Genomic DNA, 24,769 nt, shown 5'->3' on the forward strand with positions numbered 1-24,769 from the left:
TGAAGATGATGTGATTGGTCATTTGCATTACCCAGGAGGGGGAAGGAAGAGGAAACATTCGAATTTGTTGCATCAGTTTTTGACCAGAATGGGTTGTGGTAGAGAGCCCTCTAGTGGGAGGGAGCATGGCATTTGAGGAACTGGAAGGAGCATGATGAAGCTAAGCTCAGAAAAGAATGTGAATGAGACTGGCATTTTTCATCCTTTGAATTCATTGTGACCAATCAGTTTCTTAGTGGAAAGAAAGTAATGGGGTGTTAGTTTTAGTATCTCAGTGTAAGAGAGTTATGAAAATTATATGTGAATTTTTCTTTTCTTCTGCCCTGTGAAAGGTGGAGAAGAGGTTTTGAGGAGCTAAAACATGTGGGGAATGACATTTTTTGTTCAGCAGTGGGAGGGAGGAAAGGGAATTTGTCTCCCAAGGAGAAGTACCAAAGCAGACAGTAAAGAAAAGCAGCAGGGCCTTTTTACACCTAGATCAACTAAAGTTCCAAAGGCTTGGACCAGGCACAGAAGGATGAGTGTTAAAGGAAACTTACTTATCAGCAAGCTGCTAATTAAGAAAAATCACTGAAAAATGTATTTTTTTTGCAAAATATATTATTCTACATATTTAGTTTTTATAGTGCCTCTTCTGGAAAAAAGTTATTACTTCATTTTCTATATTTATTATGTGAAAACTATTATTAAATATACAGGGAAGACTTCCTTTATTTCCTCTTCACACAAAAGATTGGTTGGGGAAGAATTCTTTATTACTTTCTTTTGTTTTATTAAATTAATAATCACACATGGAGAAAATTGTGGAACAACATATGTTAACAGTTAACATTGCTTACCTCAGGAGAATTAACGAAAGAAGAAGAAATTAACTTCTTTTTGCACATGTCTGTTGTTTAACTTCGTTACAGTGTTTTTAAAACAACCAATAAAATGTAGTGATTATAGGGAAAAGTTAAAAATAATACATATTTGTAGGAAGATTAAGAAAATAATATAAAGGTATGCAATATAGGGAGAGTCAGCCACTCTAAATTCTTATTGTATGTCTTTGGCTATGTATAAGCTTTTGTTACTTACTATACAAAACAGGATGAAAAAAAAAAAAAAGAAAAAAAAAAAAAAAAACAGGATGTAGATTATGTGAAAATATATTCATAAAACTATATACTTTTCATTGATATCATGGCCGTCTTTCCATATTGATACGTATCAATTTATTTTTTATACACTGCATAGAATTTTGAAAACTTTGGCAGGAAACTTTTTTTAAAAATTGAAATATATACAGAGAAAAGTGTCCCAAGTTCAATGACTTTTACAAAGTGAAGACACATGTATAACTCTCATCTAGATCAAGATCAGTAATGATGCCAGGGCATCTGGGTGGCTTAGTAGGATGGGCATCTGCCTTCGGCTCAGGTTATGATCCTGGGGTCCTGGAATGGAGCCCCACATCCTTCAGGACTCCCTGCTCAACGGAGAGTCTGCTTTTCCCTCTCCCTCGGCTCCTCCCCCTGCCAATGCACTCACGAGTGCTCTCTCTCTCTCTCAATCTCAGATAAAGAAATATAATCTTTAAAAAAAAGGATCAGTAATCATGCTGATCACTGCATTTCTTCAACTGCTTCCCAGTTAATTAACCTTCCTCCTATCCATAGGTAACCACTCATATAGATAAGCTGTGTCTCTTTTTTAACTGTATATAGATTGAATCATATAATCATGTGTGGCTTTTTTATGTATGTGTCTTGGGGGGGGCCTATATTATTCCTGTGAGATTTATTAATGTTGTTCCATGTATCAGTGGTTTTATCCTTTTTCTATTTGATATGGTAGTCTTTAGTAGAATGCATAAATCATGATTTTTATGTATTCTGTTGATTTGTGTTTGACTCGTTTCAGATTGGGGATTATTATGAATAATGCTTCTATAGGTCTGTATGTGTACAAGTTGTACATGCCTTTTGCCCCACATTTCTTTTGAGTATGTACAGATTTCTGTGCTGTATATCAAGGAAAGAAATTGCTAGACCATATGGTATCCATATGTTCCCTTTAGTAGATACTTCTCAGTAGTTTCTCATAGTGGCCCTGACATCTTACCCTTCTCTCAGAAGTGTGAGAGTTCCATATACTCTATGCCCTTGCCAACACTTGATATTGATGGCTTTTTGTTTGGTTGGTTTGTTTTTGTGTTAGTTTTGGTGTTTTGGCTGTTTAAGAACATTTTAAGTCTGCCCAGTATTTTATTATATGAATAGTTCATAATTTAATCTCCTTTTGATGGGCTTTTTCCTCTTCCTCTACTACAGCACAGCCAGAACCTGGACAGCTCCAATATCTAGTGGGCTCTGTGATCTCTATACAGAAGATTCAATACTGAAAGTTTCAGAATCTCTGTGTATCCTTTTTTTTTCTTAACAGATTTTTCTTGAATTTCCTCTTTATGAATAGTGTAGTACCAGTATGAAGAATCCATATAAAATAGTTTCATTTTATGACATGAAAACCAATTTTGATTTTATGGTGGTAAATGGTTGGGGTTTTTTTTTTCAGTCTTGTTTAAAGGTAGTATAAAAAGTAGTATAATGTCTGAAACTAGACTTGGTGAAAGCATTGCTAAACAGCCAATTTAATTATCCAGAATAATTTGTATTCTCAAGAGAACAAGCATATAGTGCTAGCTGCCAGCACCTACCTGCATCACATAGATCCTCAGTCCACTGGAAAACTACTGTGTCAATTACTTGAGAATGTAATCAGGTTTTGGAAAACTGTTTGACTTTTACCCTTTCAAAGTGAAAGGCATTTCTAATCAGGGAAACATGATTCAAACCCCAACCTCTTTTTTAACAAATCTGTCCCCAGTTTCCTTCCATTTTCTTGTTACATGGGTTTTCAAAGTATGAAACTCTGGGGGCTTGCTTCTAATGAGTTAAATGTGATCACCAGACCTCCTGCTTCTTCTCATGTTAGGAGTTGTGTTTCTTCCTGATAACTGTTCTTCCTGTTGTGCATTATAGCTGTAAACAGGTGTTGGCACACATGGCATTCAGTACCATCCAGTTACTATAAGTAATTCCTTGGGAGAATTTAGATACTGTTAACCCTCTGTGATAGCTGAATAGTCTTTTGGAAAGTGACTTATGGGCGTATAAGACAGTTTCATCTTTCCTATTATTCTTTGCTTTTGCCAATTGCATGTTGAATTATTCATTTTTGAAATAGCTGTAATGACCAGAAGAAGCATGTGATTCTCATACTAGTAAGTTTTAGTCATGCTTTCTTACTTTCACATGTGGAGGTTTTTCACATTTCTAATTAATTGCTGTCAAGAACTTCTTAGAGATAGCTGAAAACCACTGCTTTATGTTCTGTTCAGTTTTTTTTTTTTAATAAGTCTGTGTCTTAGAAAGATATCTTTACCTCTTGAGGTTTCTTAAGAGGTCGTATTGCAACATAACCTAAAATTCTTCCAATTCTTTGTTATATGTAGTAATAGTAACAAGTCTGGAAATGCCTATATGAATTAACAAATAAGCCGGAAACCTTATTGAGAGACTGTTTTCAATAATCTCTCCTTCCTTACGCCCTAAATCTTTTTTCTCAGTGTTGATAATGAATAATGAAACTTGCTGGCTTGATTTTTTTTTTCTTCCTTCTCAGTATCTGGTAAAAGTTCTAATATTCTAACATTCTCAACCAGGATTGGGCTGCAGCGGGGGGTGGAGGGGTGGTCAGAGTACAAATGTAGTCAACTTCCGACCTACAACTATTAATTAGGAATCTCTTCATTTATCTCACCTGGTTTATGGATTAATTTTAGAGACCACTTTCACGTCTTGGTTAATAAAATGCTTTGACCTCTGGTGGATCATTTCTGAGTATATTCCAGCCAGTGCAGTCAGCCTTTACAAAGAAATCTAATATTAGAGAGTTTGTTCAAGTTGCTTCATTACAGATTAACACAGAGAATAAAGGATCCAGTAACCTAGAACCAACAGAACTCACAGCTTCCTTGGACTTTAAGTACCTGCAACAGCTGTTTCTCTTTCTCCACAGGTATCAGTCAGAGCCGGATCTCTCACTGGCTGTTGCAGCAGGGGTCAGACCTGAGTGAACAGAAGAAAAGAGCATTTTACCGATGGTACCAACTTGAGAAGACAAACCCTGGTAAATATCATTTCCTTATTTTATTGCATCTGAAATAAGACAGATGTAATTAATTACTTTATTAAATCTGTGTGCTGACTGATCTTCACTAAGGTGATTTTATACTTTACAGTTGTTCTTTTTTCACAAAGAGCACCCTTGTCTATGGCCATACCACCTTGAATGTGCCCAATCTCACCCAAAGAGCATTAACTGTAAAACCTAAGCCCTGATTATACCATTTTTTAGTTTCGTGTCTAATACTATCTAGTCATTTTCCTCCTTCCTCCAAAGCACCTCTTTGTTTGCAGGTTGTATGCTCTTTCTAACAATAGTTTGAAAGACAGGTCGTGATTATCAGTGACTATTTTCTTTTTTTCAACTGTAGATACACATATAAGATTCCGCATTTGGATGGGGTTTTTGGTTTTGTTTTGTTTTTTGTAAATGTTATTTTAGTTAGTAATATAAATTCAGTACTTTTATTTAGTTACTGCTATACTGTGTCCAGTGATGTCTGCTAATGATTTTCTATTTCTTTTTTTTTTTTTTAAGAGTTTTTATTTATTTGACAGACAGAGATCACAAGTAAGTAGAGAGAGGGGGGAGGCAGGCTTCCTGCTGAGCAGAGAGCCTGATGCGGGGCTCGATCCCAGGACCTTGAGATCATAACCTGAGCCGAAGGCAGAGGCTTAACTCACTGAGCCACCCAGGTGCCCCTGATTTTCTATTTCTAATTACCTGGGTGATGGGCATGTCTTTGTACATTAGGGTGAAGCTACCCTGATAACTTAGGAAGCATCAATAAGTTGGAAAGTAGAATGAAATCTCAAGGAAATCTGAAGGAAATGAAATCATAAAACCTTTATGTCTGAAGTTGCCAGATAGGCAAGATCTATTGTAGGATACTTTTAACAAGTGGTATATAAAGTCTGAAGGTGTGTGGCAATACATTGCACAGACTGGTGGCGATGAGCCTGATCTCAAGTTTAGCCTTATGATTGGAGAACTGTCTTCTCTAACACTATAGCGTTAAAGCCTTTGCTTATTTTAGATTAAATCAGCAGTTGGACTATTGCATATAGCATTGACTCTGAGGTGGAAATAATGTTAGAGAAACGTGTGGGGTGGGGGTAAGGTTTTTTTTTTAAAGATCACATTCCTAATCTGAAAGGCCCAGGCAGAACAAAACAGAAAAGACTATATCAGGCTCTCTACAACGAGTTGTTTTTTTGTTTTTTTTTTTAATCTGTCTTGCCCCCCAGTTTCTGTTTTGAAGTGTTTCAGATGTATAGAAGAGTTGAAAGACCAGCACAGTGAACATGATTACTATCTTCTTAGATACAATAACTGTTAACATTTTGCTATATTTGCCTTATCTCTAGAAAATAAATAAATGAATAAATTTAAAATCTATGTGTGTATATATATATGCATGTAAACATTCATCTCCTGAAAAAAATGGTATTCGCCTGTATAACCACAGTTCATGACCACATCTAAGAAAACTAATACTAATTCCATAATATCATCTAACATCTAGTTTATATTTATATTTCTTTAATTTTTACAAGAATTTTTTTTATTAAATAGAATTTGATTTAGGTGGACGGATTGGAATTTGTTGTTATATGTCTTTTTAAACTCTTAAATCTAGTCACTCAAACTTTTTTTTAAATAACATACACTTTTTAAATCATCTAATGTTACAGATGTCCCATATTCTGGATTTTTCTGTTTCCTCTTAGTGTCATTTAACTTTTTCTTCTATAGCCCCTGTATTTCCTGTAACCTGGAAGTTAGGTGTAGAGTAGATTCAAGTTAACTATTTTTGGCAAGAACACTTCATAGATTATTTAGAGAGGGCATGTAATGAGGTCTCCAATGTACTTTGAAATGCATCAAAATAAAATGGATAAGGAGATGGATAAATAATGTGATAAAGTGAGTAAAATATTACATGATTTGAGTATAGATTTTCATCATAAAATTCTTTAATTGTTGCTGTATGTGTGTTTGGAAATTTTCACAGTAAAACACTGGGGCAAAATGCTTTGTTGGTAACATTTACCTCATATATCAAAAGAGGCATGTAATGTCAGGTTGTAGCACTATCATATGCTAAGTTTGATCATTTGTTAAAGTAATGACCACCAGGTCTTGTCTTTGCAGTTTGTAATAATCTGGGCATCATTTTGCCCCTGGATGGATATCCTTTGCTATAGCGACCTTTTGTCAGTGGTCTTAGCACCCATTGATGATGCTTACCTAAATGAGTTATTCAATTGGGGATTGCAAAATGATGATGATCTTATTTAGCATTCTTTTAGCATTTATTAGCTAGCTTAGCATTTATTAGCTAGCAGTTTTTCTGCAAATAACTTCCATTTTTAGGTATTCTTCTAATGATAGCTAGATATGTAAACACATCTCTCAAAATAATGACTCTTTTGTTGCTACCATCAGCTAAATGTTCTAAAGCAGCACAGTTCAGTGGAAACATAATGCAAATGACACAATTTTAAAATTATCTAAAAGCCACATTTAAAAAATTAAGAGAGAGCTAAAATTAATTTTAATAATATATTTTATTTAGCAAATATGTATTAACACTTCAACATTTAATCAGTACTTTAGTGGGTTGAAGCCTCTGCCTTCGGCTCGGGTCCTGGTCCCAGGGTCCTGGGATCGAGCCCCGCGTCGGGCTCTCTGCTCCGCGGGGAGCCTGCTTCTCCCTCTCTCTCTGCCTGCCTCTCTGCCTGGTTGTAATTTCTCTCTGTCAAATAAATAAAAAAATAAAAATAAAAATAAAAATTATTGAGACCTCTTTCTTTCTTTTTTTTTTTTTAAAGTAGGCTCCACACCTAGCGTGGAGCCCAATGTGGGGCTTGAACTCAACCCTAATATCAAGACCTGAGCTGAGATCAAGAGTTGAACACTTAACCGACTGAGCCACCCAGGCACCCCCTTTTCTCCCCCCTCTCTCTTTCCCTCCCTCCCTTCCTTCCTTCCTTCTTTCCTCTTTTATTTTCTACTGATTTTTTAAATCTAGTATGTATTTTATACTTGAAGCACATACCATTTCTGGTCAACCAAATTTCAGGTCCTCAATGGCCACATGTGGCTAGTGGCTACCATATTTGACAATCTTAAGATAAATCATACTTGAAGCAACACTTTAAACTTAGCTCTAATCAGTCTTTCCAAAGACATCACTTCTCCCATGACTCAACACACAGCAAAGCAAATCAGATGGTGAGTAACAAAAACTTGGCACTTGGTCTGCTTAATAGAGCAGCTGATAGCAAAGGGTTGGCTAGGTAAATAAGGAACTGTACCTAGGGCTTTCATAAACCTGGTTACTTTACAGAAGTTGATTGCCATGGGGTGGGGGGAGCACCAAAGGGATTGTCAAGATGTTCAAAAACGTATAGAGCAGAACAGTGAAGAATTTGAAGGACAAAAACTAGCCAACTGTGTCAGGCAATCAATCAGCCCCCATTAGAGAAGGGATTTTTTTGTCTCTCAGATTTAGCACTTAGAATAATGCCTTGACATATAATCTAATCAAGTTGGTGAGGCTAAATTCCCATCCCCCCTGGGATTTCAAGGATGGGCTCCAATCCCAGGCAGGGACTAGGATACCAGGAAAATGAATTCACCAGAAAGCAGAAGGGGACTAAGGTGCAGCTCTTAGGCCCCTGCAGCTGATCTGATAGCACTGCCAACTGAGAAATACTGCTATCAGAATCCAGTTTTTAGCTCTGGGTGATACAATGTTCTTCTGAAGCTGTTTTATTAAAAAATTATTAAATTTTTATTAAAAATTATTTGTTTTTGATCTTATTTTTTATTTCAGTTTGTCTTGGAACCAGAGTTAGGCTAAACCATCATCAGGAAACTGATGGAAGGTGGAACTAGGGCATTGAAACAGGAAAATGGGAAAGGACTAACAGCATTCATCCAGCTGTTGATGAGGAGTTGCTTTCTTTAAGGAGTTAGTACTTCCTTTTAAGAATAAGTTCCCCCTAGGAATACCTGGCCTGGCTCAGCTGGTGGAGCATGTGACTCTTGATCTAGGGTTGTGAGTTCAAGCCCCATGTTGGGTGTACAGTTTACTTAAAAATAAATATAAGAGAATAAGTTCCCCTAACTGTATGCATTTGGTTTTCAGTGAGGTTATTTTGCTGATTATCTTTTTTTAAAAGACTTTGTTTTTTATTTGAAAACCAAGTCCATAGGGGCTCTGTAGGACAGAATTTAAAGTTAGCTGAAGAGAAGAGGATAATTTGTAATTGTCAGTTGGTAGTTTTCATAGCATCAACAGTAATCAGATATTAGCAACTAAATTTTAATATTTGGAAGTTATTCTTTGCATTTTTACCTTTATTGTAAGACCTAATTTGATAGAATTGTTTCTAGGTGAGGCTTTGTTGAATTTAAAATAACCTTTGAGGAGTGCGTGGGTGGCTCAGTTGGTTGAGCCTCTGCCTTCGGCTCAAGTCATGATGCCAAGGTCCTGGGATTGAGCCCCATGTCAGGCTCCCACTTGGCAGGGCGTCTGCCTATCCCTCTCCCTCTGCCTCCCGCCTGCTTGTGTTCTCTCTCCCTCTCTCGCTGTCTGTCAAATAAATAAATAAAATTTAAAAAAATAAAATAAAATAACCTTTGATTTTAGCTAAAGAATTGTATTGTTTCTTCTCCATGGACACTTTGAAACTACTCTTCTGTTTGGATCATCTTGATGAACTAAAATTATGTTAGCAACTAAAAATAGCTTATACACTATCTGGTCATTAGGTGCTTATAGTACATGAGAATCTTCCTTGCAGGTCAGTGCAGAAGTGATTGGGATCTGCCTAATGTCCCTCAGTCACAAACCAGTTAAATAAATGATACGTCTGTACAATGGAACAGTATGGAGGCTATATAGTTATTTTTTTAAAGGAGGGTTTTATATGAATTGAATTTATATGTAGTAATATCAAATTCATAAGGGAATAAAGTAAGGTGCAAAACAATAGATACAGTATACTGTCATTTACATAGAAGGAACACATACATGTATGTGCTCATGTAAACATAGAGCATCTCTAACAGACTGTATTTGGAGCTAAGGAAGGCTCTGTGGAGGCTTTGAGAGACTGGGAATACAGGATGGCAGGGAGATTGTTAACTGTATAACCTTTTGTGTCTTTATGAATTTTGTACTTCCACTATGTATTCAAAAGGTAAATATAAAGTTTTATGAAAAAGGAGAGAGGGAGGAAGAAGGGAAAGAAGGAAGGGAAGGAATGAGAGAGAGAGGCAGAAATGAAATTAATCTGCCTTTTTAACAGCTTTCAAGATATAAAAAAACTGAAGAACCTAGGTTCACGTGGTCCAGACCTCCTTATTGATAGGAAGTGATTTTATTTCACAAATTTTACTTGCTCATCGGAATAAATGTAAATGGTACCGTCCCACTGCTATATTCTGGGAGAGGAAATGCAAAGTTAAGGAAAATCACAAAACAAAAAAGTACTTGTTTTCTTTTCTCTAAATGTAAGCATTTAGAAAACAAATTAAAAAATGTTTCTACATTCTCTATCTCTATTCTTGGGCTCAGTGCATTTCTCTCTGTGTATCGTCACTGAAGTTCTTCTGTTTCTCAACCTCTTCACTCTGGATCCATTTGGATGCAGGATTTTTTTTTTGTCTCTCTTTCAGTGAACTCAGCAAGAAAAATAATAGAGTGGTATTTAGGTTATTTTTACTGATAATCCAATAGATACATTGTAGTTCTCTGATAAACAGACCCATCATTAGAATTTCCCAACATACCCGAAAGCCTGCCAAGGAGTATGAATAAAATAGACTGGTGGAAACTGATCAAATACATTTTATCTTCTTTCTTATGAAAACATTTACAAGAAAACGCCCATTTTTTAAAAGAAATGGGTACTAAATTCAGCATGGTTGACATCAGAAACCCCTTTATTTAATCAAATTAAGCTCAGCAATCTTTTCCCTTGTCTAATTTAAACATTACTATAGCAGACAGGGTTTGCTGAGTTCCTCTTGGCTCATGGCACTGATTCTGCCTATTTCTAAATTAAACAATTAAGTTTGCCAGGAGGCTCATACAGCAAGCACATGAAGTAAATTTGGAGATCAGAAGTAATGCCTCCTCCCTTCACTATTGCCGAGTGTTAGAACCTCAGGGAAATCATGTGTGTGACATAGGGGATGATGAAAAATTACTTTTGGAGAAGCTAGTTTCTGTGAATGGGATAGTAATGACATGCTTGTAGTCATATTCTATTAGTTGACTGGCAAAGGCTCACTCAGAAGTAAACCTGATAAGAAAATGATCATATATGCAAAGAGAACGTTTATCAAAATTAGAAATCTATCAGCAAATTAGGAAAAGACTTTTTTGCTCTTGGGTTTAGAGTTGCTGGATTAATGTGCAAAATTTTGTTCTTAATGAGAGCCCAGATACAAGATAGGAAAAAAAATGTTTCTGGAAGGAAAATTCCTGTAAGGAAAAACAAAAAGTGTGTTCTTCATATCCAATCCAGAAATCCCATATTTTGTTTCAGGGGGGTTTAAAGTTACATTGTTTCTGTATTCTAGTATCTTTGTATTTTTCTATCAGAGTCTATAATTTTGAACCCATTCTTGGATTATTCATTGCTCTCCCTCCGCTTTGACTAGAGCAAGATTAACTAAGGTTTCTAGAACAAATCTGTGTTTATTGGAGTGTTTCCAGAATGCTGCTTGTGCTGTTTTTAAATACTGCTACATTGAAAAAGAAAAAGGAGCAAGGAGAAAAAAAACCTCAAAAGTAATGTGATAATATTATGTTTCTTTTTTTTTTTTTAAGATTTTTATTTATTTATTTGACAGACAGAGATCACAGGTAGTCACAGAGGCAGGCAGAGAGAGAGGAGGAAGCAGGCTCCCTGCTGAGCAGAGAGCCCGATGTGGGGCTCGATCCCAGGACTCTAGGATCATGACCTGAGCCAAAGGCAGAGGCTTTAACCCACTGAGCCACCCAGGTGCCCCTAATATTATGTTTCAAATTCAGTATGTTTACGAGTTTGAAAGTACCGAGTTTCCACCCATCTGTGTATAAGTTTCCTTGATTTCTTTTAAAAAGTATTTTAAAGTAATTTATTTCACCTAAATTTCCTTTGTATAGAAAAATTGTATAATATAGAGTATTGTAAAGAATAGTTACATGACCAATAAACCCCACTACCATGATTAAGATTCTTTGTATTCTTTGTTTTATTTATACCTATTTATCCCTTAACTAAGAAAAGATGCCAGAGTTATAGTGTAGCCTACTAATTATAATTTACTCACCTATTCCCTATCCTTCCCCCACTGAAGCCTAAAAATATCCTTTTACCAGAAGCCAGGCTTTGGATGGGGGGACGTGCTGCCTTACCCAATCTGTTTTTACCTCTGTCTTGTTCAGCAGTGATATCTGCTTGGCTCTGCTTTGGACCTCTTATCATCACTGTTGAGTAAAATTTATATAATGTAACTTAGGTAGATTCCAGAGCCCTTATTATGCTGAAATTCCTGCTTGCATTTAGAAAAGTACCAAAACGAAGACTTTGAAATCCTCCAACCCTCTATTTTCTCCTTATGCCTAAACTTTGTTAACTTTGATGCAAATGTAATGTATATGTAAAACTTTGATATAAATTCAACATGTAAATGAGTGAGTATGGCTATGTTCCGGTAAAACTTTATTTAAACTATGGCAGCTGGCCATAGTCTGCCATACATTTAAGCCATGAATCTCTAAAGGATTGTGTGATGACATACTTGTCCATTTGAGGAAGAAGTTAATAATTAAGTTAAATATTTACTTTACATCATACGCAATAGGAAATCATGTATCTGTTAAGGGTTTAAACAATAAGAAAACTATAAAAATATTCTGAATGATACAAAGCATATTGACCACAAAACAAGAGGATGACAAATGTACCTACATAAAATTTAAGATCAGAAAGCACACCATAAATAAAAAGACAAACTGGAAAAAAAGTTGGAATCTGTGTGACTAGCAATCGGTATTGTTTTAACACACCAGTAAGATAAATAACTCAAAAGAAAAGACAAAAGATACAAATTCACAAGAAAAGATATATAAAGTTCAGTAAACAAAAGATGCTATTTTACCAGTAGTGAAATCTCTATATTAAAGGAAATTTTTTTGCCTGCCAAATTTATAAATGTGGATAATAATACTCATAGTACTCAGTATGTCAGGGAATGTGGGGAAATAAACAACTGGAGATGGTTATAATATCTCATATTTGTCTTATATGATTGTGCAACACATTACCCTACAACGGAGCGGCTAAAAACAGCAAACATATATTATCTCACAATTTCTGTGGGTGGCGAATCCAGGAGTGTCTTAGCTGAGATGGTTCTGCTCAGAGTTCTCATAAGGTGTAGTCGAGCTGTGAGCCCCTGGACAGTCTGCCACTGGCCGCTGCCATTGAGTGTTGGCAAGCCCCAGTTTCCTTCCTGCCTGTTGCCAGGGATTTCAGGTTCTCTCACATGGACTCCCTGAGTGTCCTTACAACTTGCCAGCTGTTTTTCCCCTGAGCAAGTGATCTAAGAGATAGAGGATCTAGAACAGACACCATGGTGTAGTCTGTAATCTAATGGCAAAAGTGACATATCACTTCTTCCATATGTTATTGGTTACACACACTAATCCTGGTATATAGTATGGGAAGAAACTACACAACAGGGTGAATACCGGGGGCAGGGATCCTTTGGAACCATCTTGGGGGCTAATTACCGCATGGCTGTATTGGTAGTGTATGCCTAGGGCCTTATTTCTCCATCTGCTGGGTTATACAGTTTTCTACATGGTCTCTGCTGTGACGGGAATACCCAGAATGGCTTTTTTTCCCCTCAACTTTGGCACCTGGGGGTTTGCTGGACATCTTTCACCCCATGTGGCTAACATGGGCTTCCTTACAGTATTGTAGTCTCAGGTTAGTCATACTTATATGGCAACTGGCTTCCCCCAGAACCAGCATTACAAAAGATCTAGTTAGAAGCTGCAAAGGGTCTTATGACCTAGCCTCCCTCAAACTGTTTCCATTTTCTGTTGTCAAAACATGTCATAGGACCAGGTTAGAATTCAAGAGCATGTTTACCAGGAGGTGTGACTTATTATGAAGGGCCATGTTTGGAACCTTTCCAGGAAGTTAAGCTTTACAGAGTTGATGCTGGCTTATTCTAAAGCTAAGTGAAGTAATAGAAACGGACCTGATTCTGGATATACTTTGAAGATAAAATTTACAGGGTTTGCTATGGTCTAGATATATGTTATGTAGGAGAAATAGGTCAAAGAAGAATCTGAGAATTTTGAGTCAAGCAATTTGAAGAATAGAGATGCCATTTACGCAATGGAAAGGGCTGCAAGACAACAGGTTTGGAGAAGAAAATCAGATTTGTTAAAATATTGGGCCTCTATATAACATTATAAATATGTAGCTATTAGGGGGGGATCTACAAAGAGATCTATATGTAGTAAGGTAGAAATACTACCCAAGGTATTAATTACAAGGCACAATAAATAAGGTATGATTCTTGTTATGAAGAAATAAATACATATTTATTAATATGTGCATTATTCCACATAATTCTAACAATTTCTAACCTGTCTTTCTAGGTCAATGTTAAGAGTTTGTATTTTATTCCATAGGCAGTGGGAACTTTTTCAAGGCTTTTGGTCAGTGGAATGCTATGATCATAATTATGCTTTGGGAAGATGAATTTAACAATATACAGAATGAAGGAACCGTGGGAAATCTAGGGACTGAAGTCTGTGAACACATACCAAGTTATATTTAAATACTTTGAAATAAGTCTACAGAGGTCAGAGACAATGTTGGGTTTTTTGTTTTTTGTTTTTTGGGGTTTTTTCCCCCTAGCCTCTAACCTAGAGCAGGCCAAAAAAAAAAAAAAAAAAAAAAAAGGCAGGGGGGTATTGATAAATGGTGAACTAATGAATACATGTATCATCAGCAGTTCATTGTTTGAGATAGGCTAATCTAAATTAATACAATATCCTAATTACATTTCCCCCCATTGCTTTTATTACATTTAGGAGGTAACAGAAAACAGTATAGCTTTAACACATAGCAGACCTATGGAGATCTGACTTCGGTTAACTAGTTAACTTCGGTTAACTTCGGTAGACTAAAATAATATCAAATACTACTTGCTGTCTTTGATGCTACATTTGACTTTTTTTCTTTTGAGCGTTTACAACAATTAGGGTTATTTTAAATTCATCTCCTACCTGCATACGTTCTTTAAGGGCTCCATTTTCTTAATAAGAAGAGTCCTTTGAATGGTAATGAAAAGTTCTGATCATATAGTATATATTGTTCAAAAGAGTTAAAACTGTCAGACTTCAACGGATGAATGGATAAGGAAGATGTGGTACATATACACAATGGAGTATTATGCCTCCATCAGAAAGGATGAATACCCAACTTTTGTAGCAACATGGATGGGACTGGAAGAGATTATGCTGAGCGAAATAAGACAAGCAGAGAGAGTCAAGTATCATATGGTCTCACTTATTTGTGGAGCATAACAAAGAACACGGAGGACATGGGGAGATGGAGAGGAGAGGGAGTTGAGGGAAACTGGAAGGGGAGATGAACCATGAGAGACTATGGACTCTGAAAAACAACCAGAGGGTTTTGAAGGGGTGGGGGGTGGGAGGTTGAGGAACCAGGTGGTGGGTAATAGGGAGAGCACGTACTGCATGGAGCACTGGGTGTGGTGCAAAAACAATGAACACTGTTACGCTGAAAATAAACAAATTAAAAAAAAATAAAATAAAGTGAATTATAGGGGCGCAAAAAAAAAAAAAAAAAAAAACAACTGTCAGATAGAAATTTCAAGAAAGATTTTTCAGAAGATACACTCTGATTAAGTTGTCATTGGTTCAAAGACCATACTTCCCTTTTTCCCTGAAGAGATAGATTTTGGGCTTAGTTTCAAAAGATGACATAAACAAAGATAAAAGACAAGTGACCCCTCCCCCCCAAAAAAAAGACATTTTAAAGTAATTGATATAAACTTTTTAAGGAAAAGTTTTTGTCCCTTTGGATTTTTTGGGGGTCAAATTATTTTTCCCCCAAACTGCAAACTGTTTCAGTACCTGTAGCCTGTGGCATAGAGAGTAGGCAATGGTTTCAAGGCGACAGTTTGCATTGGCATGGGGCAGGCACTGTGAGAGGCCCAGGGAACTTTTTTTTTTAATGTAAATATCAAATGTATTTGGCTTGCAATTTCCAATGGAAGGACAAAAATTTATTGTTGTTGAGTTCATGATTATATTTGTCATTGATTTTAGTAAATTGCAAGATATTTGCTAAAAATGTCTTGTTTATTTCAGGGGCTACACTAAGTATGAGACCAGCCCCCATTCCAATAGAGGACCCAGAGTGGAGACAAACACCTCCCCCAGTCTCTGCCACATCTGGCACCTTCCGACTACGACGAGGGAGTCGATTTACCTGGAGAAAGGAGTGCCTGGCTGTAATGGAAAGGTACATGTATCCTTTCCCATGAGCAATCTCCCAACCTTAGGAAAGAGAGCAACCTTAGATAGATTTGGGACAGTTTTCATTTCAGACAAGTAATTTGGGATCTAGGTTCTATCTCTAAATGTATTTTGGAATATTATAAATGTATATTATTGAAATAAGATGATCTTACCATTGAGAAGTCATAAAACTGGACTTAGCATCTGTGAATATAACTTAATAGTGTTCTCAGTAATTTCAGAAACTTCAGAAGAATTTTTTTTATTTAAATCTTTATATTGTATTTTAGAAACACTCTTCAAAGTCTTATTTTCATCAAAAATATTGAATACTGACATAGGAGTCCACTGAGATTTTACTTCTTTCAATCAAGAGTGTAGCTTAAATAAGCCTAGTCCCAAAGGTTCAAAATACCTGTTTTTACTTTGATTTGGTAATTTATCTTTTGACTCTAATACCAGTATCTGATCCATAGTAAGTACTCAGTATGTTTTAGATTGGAATTAGACCTTAGCTTCAGTTTTCCTATCTGAAATGGTATAAATTAATTAAATATGATTATTAAATGTTCAGTATATTTAGGGTGATCCTGTAGTAGAATTATCCTTTTAATCTCCTACCTATAAGTAACGTGTATGGAATTTTGTTTTGATGAAGAGTTTTATATTCAATAAGGTCATGTTTTCCATTAGAAAAGTATTTACTTCCAAAGATTAAATATAGAGAAAAAGAATATATTAGGCGAGGGTAAAAACAATTGGATTTTCATATTCAGATTTCTCAATAATTTAAATAATGGAAAAGAATGGAATTAAATTTTTAAAACTGGATTTAACTTCTAAGGTAACATAGAATACATATTTACATTGAACTAGTTTCATTTTTTTCCCCAGTTATCTAATCTGACTTGTCGAATGGCAAACTGGAAAGAGCATTTGACTCAGAGTTAAAGACCTGAAACCCTGGCTTGGCTTTGGCATTTAACCAGCTATGCAACTTTGTCCAGGTCACAAACTCTGAGCAGTAACTTGTTCATCTATAAAATGAAGTTTTTCAATAGCCACTGGTGAACCATATGTCATCCGGGACTTTTGCCATCTCTCTGCCTCTTTTCTGATTATCTCCAGCTCATTAGACATCACTACCTGAAGTAGAGAGAGATTGAAAATGTGAAAGTTGAGGCCTGGGTTTTTGTTCTTGTGATTCGGTTGAAATTGAAAAGTTTGCTTAAAGAGACTGTAGATTATTCATTGATGTTACATGTTGCTTTCCTTAGTCTCTTTATTATAAATTCTAGTAGAGGCCATTCATTGAATAACGAATCCTTATATGCTTGAGCAGTTAAAGTAGAAGAGTGAGACTTTTTCGTCCCAGAGCCCTGACATTTAAAATCTGCTTTATTTTTTCTCTTCTAGAAACTGTGATTGTTTCAGAAAATTTCTTCAGAACTTACTACATAACAGAAATGAATTTAAATAATATCAATCTTAAATTAATTGCAGCATTATCTAAAATAAGCTTTGGTTGTACGTTCTGATTTTGCTACTGATTCCGCCATTTAATTTTTTCACGAAGATACCAATATACATTTATCACATAATGTCAGTATGGGAACAGATTAATGTTAAAATTGATAATATTAATAATGAAAGGTGATATTCCTAATGCATTTTCAAAATTGAACCTCGTTTCCAAAGCAACCAAACTACCCACAGAATCACAAATCAACCAAACTACCCAAACTGATCAATTATCAGTTACAAAGATATTGAGGCTGCCGGTGACTCTTGATCTTGGCTCCAGTCTTGATCTCAGGGTTTTGAGTTCAAGCCCAGCCCCACATTGGGCTCCATATTAGGCATTTTCTTTAAAAAGAAAAAAGATACGAGCACTTACCCTGTGTAAAACTCTCACTTAATTTTCACCTTTTAACCTTCATTTTAATTAATAAATGCCTTTAATCCAGGAATTGATTATCTTTGGTTTAATTTTATCTTACTTGGCTCAACCAGTAAGAAAGTATGTAGTTTATTCCAGTAGTTGCAAAATGCAAAAGCCTCTCAGAATATTTAATAGCAGTAGATCATGGTATGATTTCATTCTGTGAAAGTGGAACGTTTTATTTTCTAACATGGAATATAAAATTCTCTGGCAATGCATGATGTTTTTCAGTACACTGAATCGGTGAATAAATACACATGCATAGACCATAAAGCCAGCAAACTAGTAGGCTTACTCAAATATATTAGTATAAGTCAAAATTTATTCATTCTTCATACCATACACCAAAACAAATTTCGAATGAATCAAAAAAAGTGAATCCGTATAAAATAATAGAGGAAGATACAGGTCCCCTGGAAATGGTGAAATTTTTCCTAACTAGAACTCAAAATCCAAAATATGCAAAAGGATTAATAAATTTGATTATTTACATTAAAAGAAAAACTTTGGGGAGAAAAATATCTACGAAGAAGGTAAAAATAAAAAAGAAAAAGAGAAATTGGAAAAAATATTTGCTGCATATTATTATCCCTGATGTATAAACAACTTTTAAAAGAGAAGGAAGACCACCAACTCTGTAGAAACTAGATACCTGCAGAAAAACAAAAAAAAAAATAAAAGAATGTTCAGTTTAACTCATAGTAAGAGAAACTCATATTAAAATTATACTGAGACACTATTCTTCTCCTATCACATTGGCAAAAATCCAAAGGCTCCATAACATTTTTTTATTGATTGAGCTGTAGGGAAATGGGCACTCTCATACACGGCTTGTGGGAATGCAAAGTGTAACAACTTCCATGGACAGGAATTTGATAGTATTGGGGACAGTTATCCATGGATTTACCCTTTGACTCAGCATTCTCACTTCTAGAAAATTATCTCAGAGATAAACTGACAGAAGTATAAATATAGCATCCCTGTTTGCAATTATATCAAAATATTGAATACAACCTGTGTGTCTATCAGTAGTGAACTGGGTGAATAAATTACAGTGAATTATACGTTAAATGCCCAGGCTCAAATAGTAGAGTGCTACACAGCAGCAAAGGGAATGAGTTTTTCCTTTCTACAGAATGAAAATCATACTGTGTCCTTCTGTACCATCACTATGAACTACTTTGTAAGGCTTTTTCACATTTTTATATCCATTAGAATGAATACTTTTCTATATACAGTGATCTTCAGAATATAATGTTTAAAAAAGCAGTGTCAGTTGTATATAGTAGGCTATCATTTATGTGTTTGCTTATAATTTGTTTTAAGATGAAGGAGTACACCATAAAATAAATAAAATGGTTACCAATAGAAAAGAAAAAACCACAGATCGGAGGGGACAAGAATAGAAGCTCAACTCATCTAAATATACCATGTTTTCACATTGTAACCGTATAAATATTTTATGTAATTATAGAACAAAATTACTTTGAAATGGGGGGGAGGGTGACCCCTAAAAATAACTAAAAGGAAACAAAAGTGTGACCTACACATTCATGAACTGTATTGAATAGCTTTATAACACAGTATTTTGACTATGCGTCTTGGTGGGATACAGCTTAGGAATGAAAAGAACTACAAAAAAATCTTACCTTGCTTTTACTAATGTTGGTAATATTAATAATGTTATTCAGGTACTATTTTTATTTGTGTAGATACAGATATAGGTAAGACAATCATAGTGTTATTAGGAATCACGTTTTTCAGTGTAGAACATATAAACATAAAATAAGTAAATCACTATAATCTTTTGTGTATGTGTGTGCATATAGAAATTTATCTTGATTGTATTTTTTAATACCAGCCTTATTGAGATACAGTTCACCTAATTAAAGTGTACTACTCAGTGCTTTTTAGTGTACTTACAATTATGCAACTGTCATCACAATCACTTTTAGAATATTCTCTTCACCCCCCAAAAACTCTTGTACCCAGTAGCAGTCCCTCCTTTCTCCCCATCCTCCCCAACCCAACATAACCATTAATCTGCTTTCCCTGTATATAGATTTGGCCAGTCTGGTCATTTCATATGAATGGAATCAAACAAACCTGGCTGTTTGTGACTCACTTCTTTGACTTAGTATAATGTTTTCAAGGTCCATCTATGTTGTAGGTCATTTGAGTATTATATTTCTTTTTGTTGCCAAAGAATATTCCATTATATAGATATGCCATATTTTATTCATTCATTTCATTTATTTGTTTCATTATTTATTGATTATTATTTCATTAATTTATTAACTCATAATTTATTCAGTCATCAGTTGTTGGACATTTGGGGTTGTTTCCACTTTTTATCTATTATTGGTAATGCTTCCATCAATGAAATTTGTGTACTAAGTGGAATTGCTGGGTCATACGGTGACTGTGTTCAACCTTTTCAGAAACTTCCCAACAGTTTCCAAAGCATATATACCATTTTACATTCCATCAAGCACTGTATGATGGTTCCAGTTTCTCACCAGCATTTGTTTTGCTGTCTTACTGGTTCTAATCTTCCTAGTATGTGAACAAGTAGATTTTCATTGTGGCTGTTATTTGCATTTCCCTAACCAATGATGATGAATATCTTTTCATATGTTTATTGGCTATTTCTGTTTCATCTTTGGAGAAATGTCTATTCAGATCATTTGCTCATTTTTTAAATTGGGTTGTTTTTATATTCAGTTGTAAGTTTTCTTTATATGTTCTAGATAGGGTTTCCTTATAAGATACATGGTTTCAAATACTTTTTTTTGTACCTTGACATTTTATTTATTTATTGAATTTTTAAAATTTAAATTCAGCCCCTGGGTGGCTCCGTGGGTTAAGCCTCTGCCTTGGGCTCAGGTCATGATCTCAGGGTCCTGGGGTCGAGCCCCACATCAGGCTCTCTGCTCAGCAGGGAGCCTGCTTTCCGCACCCCACCCCCGCCTGCCTCTCTGCCTACTTATGATCTCTCTCTGTTAAATAAATAAATAAAATCTTTTTAAAAATTAACTTCAGTTATTAACATGTAATGCATTACTAGTTTTGGAGGTACGGGTCAATGATTCATCAGTCTTACATAACACCCAGTGCTCATCACATCACGTGCCGTCCTTAATGTCTATCATCCAGTTACCCCATCCTCTTACCCTTCCTCCCCTCCAGCTGCCCTCAGTTTGTTTCCTGTGATTAGGAGTCTCTTAGGCTTTGTCTTCCTCTCTGATTTCATCTTGTTTTATTTTTTTCCTCGCTTTTCCTATGATCCTCTATTTTGTTTCTTAAATTCCACATATAAATGAGATCATATGATAATTGTCTTCCTCTGATTGATTTATTTTGTTTAGCATAATACCCTCTAGTTCCATCTACATCATTGCAAATGACCAGATTTCATTTTTTGATGGTTGACTAATATTCCATTATTTATATAGACCATGTCTTCTTTATCCATTCATCTGTTGATGGACATCTGGGCTATTGTGGACATTGCTGCTATAAACATTGGGGTGCAAGTGCCCCTTCAGATCACTACATTTTTATCTTTGGGTTAAATACTTACCAGTGCCATTGCTGGGTCATAGGGTAGCTCTATTTTCAACTTTTTGAGGAACTGCCATATTGCTTTCCAAGGGACTGTACCACCTTGCATTCCAACCAACAGTGTAAAAGGGTTCCCCTTTCTCTGCATCCTCACCAGTATCTGTCATCTCCTGACTTGTTAATTTTAGTCATTCTGACCATTGTGATGAAGTGATATCTCATTGTGGTTTTGATTTGTATTTCCTTGATGCCACATGATGTAGAGCATAATTTCATGTGTCTGTTGGCCATTTGAATGTCTTCTGTGGAGAAAAGTCTGTTCATATCTTCTGCCCATTTCTTGATTGGATTATTTGTTCTTTGGGTGTTGAATTTGATAAATTCTTTATAGATTTTTGGTACTACCCCTCTATCTGATATGTCATTTGCAAATATCTTCTCCCATTCTGTCTGTTGTCTTTTGGTTTTGTTGACTGTTTTCTTTGCTGTGCAAAAACTTCTTATCTTGATGAAATCCTGATAGTTCAGTTTTGCCTTTGTTTCCCTTGCCTTTGGAGATGTGTCTAGCAAGAAGTTGCTGCAGTTGAGGTCACAGAGGTTGGTACCTGTGTTCTCCTCTAGGATTTAGTTACTGGGTATTAGTTCTTCTTTTAATATTTGGTGGAATTCCTCTTGGGAAGCCACCCAGTCCTGGACTCCTTATTTTTGGGGAGGTTTTTGATTACTACTTCAACTTCCTTGCTGGTTATGGGTCTGTTCAGGTCTTCCGTTTCTTCCTGTTTCAGTTTTGGTAGTTTATATGCCTCTAGAAATGCATCCATTTCTTCTAGATTGTCCAATTTGTTGGCATGAGAGTTGCTCATGATGTGTTCTTATAATTGTTTGTATTTCTTCATTGTTGGATTTGGTCTTTCCTCTTTCATTAATGATTTTATTTATTTGAGCCCTTTTCTTTTCTTTTTGATAATTCTGGCCAGGGATTTATCAATTTTTATTAATTCTTTCAAAGAACCAGCTCCTAGTTTTGTTGATCCCTTGTACTGTTCTTTTGGTTTCGATTTCATTGATTTATGTTCTAATCATTATTAATTCTCTACTCCTGCTGAGTTTAGCATTATTTGCCGTTTTTCTCCAGCTCCTTTAGGTATAAGGTTAGTTAGGTTGTATATTTGAGATCCTTCTTGTTTCGTAAGAGAGGCTTATATTGCTATATACTTCCCACATCCCAAAGGTTTTGAACAGTTGTGTTTTCATTTGTTTCCATAAATGGATTTATTTATATATTTATTTGACAGAAAGAGAGAAAGCAAGCACAAGCAGGGAGAGTGGCAGACAAAGGGAGAGGGAGAAGCAGGCTCCTCACTGAGCAGGGAATCCAATGCAGGGTTCGATCCCAGGACCCTGAGATCATGACCTGAGCTGAAGGTAGATGCTTAAGCTACTGAGCCACCCAGGTGCCCCCATTTCCATGAATTTCTTAAATTTTTCTTTGATTTCCTGGTTGACCCACTCATTCTTTAGTAAGATATTCTTTAGCTGCCATGTATTTGAGTTCTTTCCAAATTTCCTCTTGTGATTGAGTTCAAGTTTCAAAGCATTGTGGTCTAAAAATATGCAGGAAATGATTCCAGTCTTTTGATTCCAGTTGAGACTTGATTTGTGACCCAGTATGTAATCTATTCTGGAGAATTTTCAAAGTGTACTTGAGAAGAATGTGTATTCTGTTACTTTAGGAAGAAATGCTCTGAATATACCTGTGAAGTCCATCTGGTCTAGTGTGTTATTCGTAGCCCTTTTTCCTTGTTGATCTCCTGTGTAGATGATCTGTCCATTGTAGTGAGTGGGGTGTTGAAGTCCCCTACTATTATTGTATTATTATCAATGTGTTTCTCTAATTTTGTTATTAATTGGTTTATATAATTGGCTGCTCCCATGTTAGGTGCATAAATATTTATAATTATTAGATCTTCTTGTTAGATAGACCATTAATTGTGATATAGTCTCTTTCTCTTATTACAGTCTTTGGTTTAAAATTTAATTTGTCTGATATAAGGATTGTCACTCCAACTTTCTTTTGATGTCCATTAGCATGATAAATGGTTTTCCATCCCCTCACTTTCAATCTGGAGGTATCTTTTTGTCTAAAATGAGTCTCTTGCAGACAACATAGTCTGATACACATGGTTTCCAAATATTTTCTCCCATTCTGTGGGTGGTCTTTTCATATTCCCAATGAGACCTTTGGAGCATGCAAGCTTTTAATTTTCATGAAGTGCAGTTTATTTTCTCATCTGCTTCTTGTACCTTTATTATCTTATTTAAGAAAGTTGTGTCAAATAAGTAAATAAAATCTTTAAAAAAAAAAAAAAAAGAAAGTTGTGTCTAAATCAAAGCACAGGATTTACTTTTGTGTTTTTTTTCCCAAGCATTTTATACTTTTAACTCTTACATTTAGGTCTTTGATCCATTGAATTTAATTTTTGCATATTATGTGAGGTAGGGACCCTACATCATTCTTTTGCCTGTGGATATCCAGTTGTCCCAGTACTGTTGAAAGAACTATTCTTTTCCCAGTGATTACTCTTGGCACCCTTGTCAAAAATCAATTGACTGTATGGGGTGCCTGGGTGGCTCAGTAGGTTAAAGCCTCTGCCTTCAGCTCAGGTCATGATCTCAGGGTCCGGGATCGAGCCCCGCATTGGGCTCTCTGCTCAGCAGGGAGCCTGCTTCTTCCCCTCTTTCTCTGCCTGCCTCTCTGCCTACTTGTGATATCTCTCTCTATCAAATAAATAAAATATTTAAAAAAAAATCAATTGACTGTAAATTTGAGGGGACTCTTCAATTCTCTTCTATTCCATTGATCTGTATACCACACTGTTATAATTACTGTTTTACTATAGTAAATTTTGAAATCTAGATATAAGAATTTTCCACTTTCTTCTTTTTGAGGATTATTTCAGGTATTCTGGATCCTTTGTATTTTCATATGAATTTTAGGGTCAGCTTGTCAACTTCTGCTGAGAAGCCAGCCGTAATTTTGGTGGGAAATCCTAAAATCTTGAATGTGAATTAGAAATAATAATGTGAATTTGTTGTAGGGTTGTACTTTCCATCTTTACTTACTCAAAAAGCCCATAGACAATGATCAGCCTAAATGAGGAGGCCTGGGGCCCAGATTGTAGTGATAGGTACCATTAACACTCCTTGGATTAATTCTGGACTTGGGACAAGAAATGTACATGATAAGACCAAGAACTTGTTAAAGCAAGAAGGCCATTATAGATAGGTGAGTGATATCAAAAGGACTCAGGAGCTAACTTGAAGAGGCTCCCCTTACCCAAAGATGGGAATAATTTGAACATTAGTAGTAACACCAGTGATAATAGATTGAAGCCCAGCAAACTTATTAAAAATCCATATGTGATAAAGATACTAAAAAAAAATTATTGGTCACACCTAAAGAATGTTAGAGAACCAACTAAATTTCAAAGTGGTAAAAGGAAAGAACTGAGTCT

The 24,769-nt window shown here is 35.6% G+C and overlaps 1 protein-coding gene across 12 annotated transcripts in view; it reads left to right on the forward strand.

The window, feature by feature from the left end:
- Positions 1 to 24,769, forward strand: part of HMBOX1 (homeobox containing 1) — a 205,299-nt gene that overhangs the window by 133,247 nt on the left and 47,283 nt on the right. For all 12 annotated transcript variants that reach the window (XM_045989231.1, XM_045989258.1, XM_045989266.1 and 9 more), the window contains exons 5-6: positions 4,066 to 4,176; positions 15,599 to 15,752. In XM_045989231.1, coding sequence (XP_045845187.1) covers positions 4,066 to 4,176; positions 15,599 to 15,752 — 265 coding nt within the window. The remainder of the gene's footprint in view (positions 1 to 4,065; positions 4,177 to 15,598; positions 15,753 to 24,769) is intronic.

This window comes from Meles meles, chromosome 2 (genome assembly GCF_922984935.1).
Source record: "Meles meles chromosome 2, mMelMel3.1 paternal haplotype, whole genome shotgun sequence".
In the NCBI taxonomy this organism is placed as follows: domain Eukaryota; kingdom Metazoa; phylum Chordata; class Mammalia; order Carnivora; family Mustelidae; genus Meles; species Meles meles.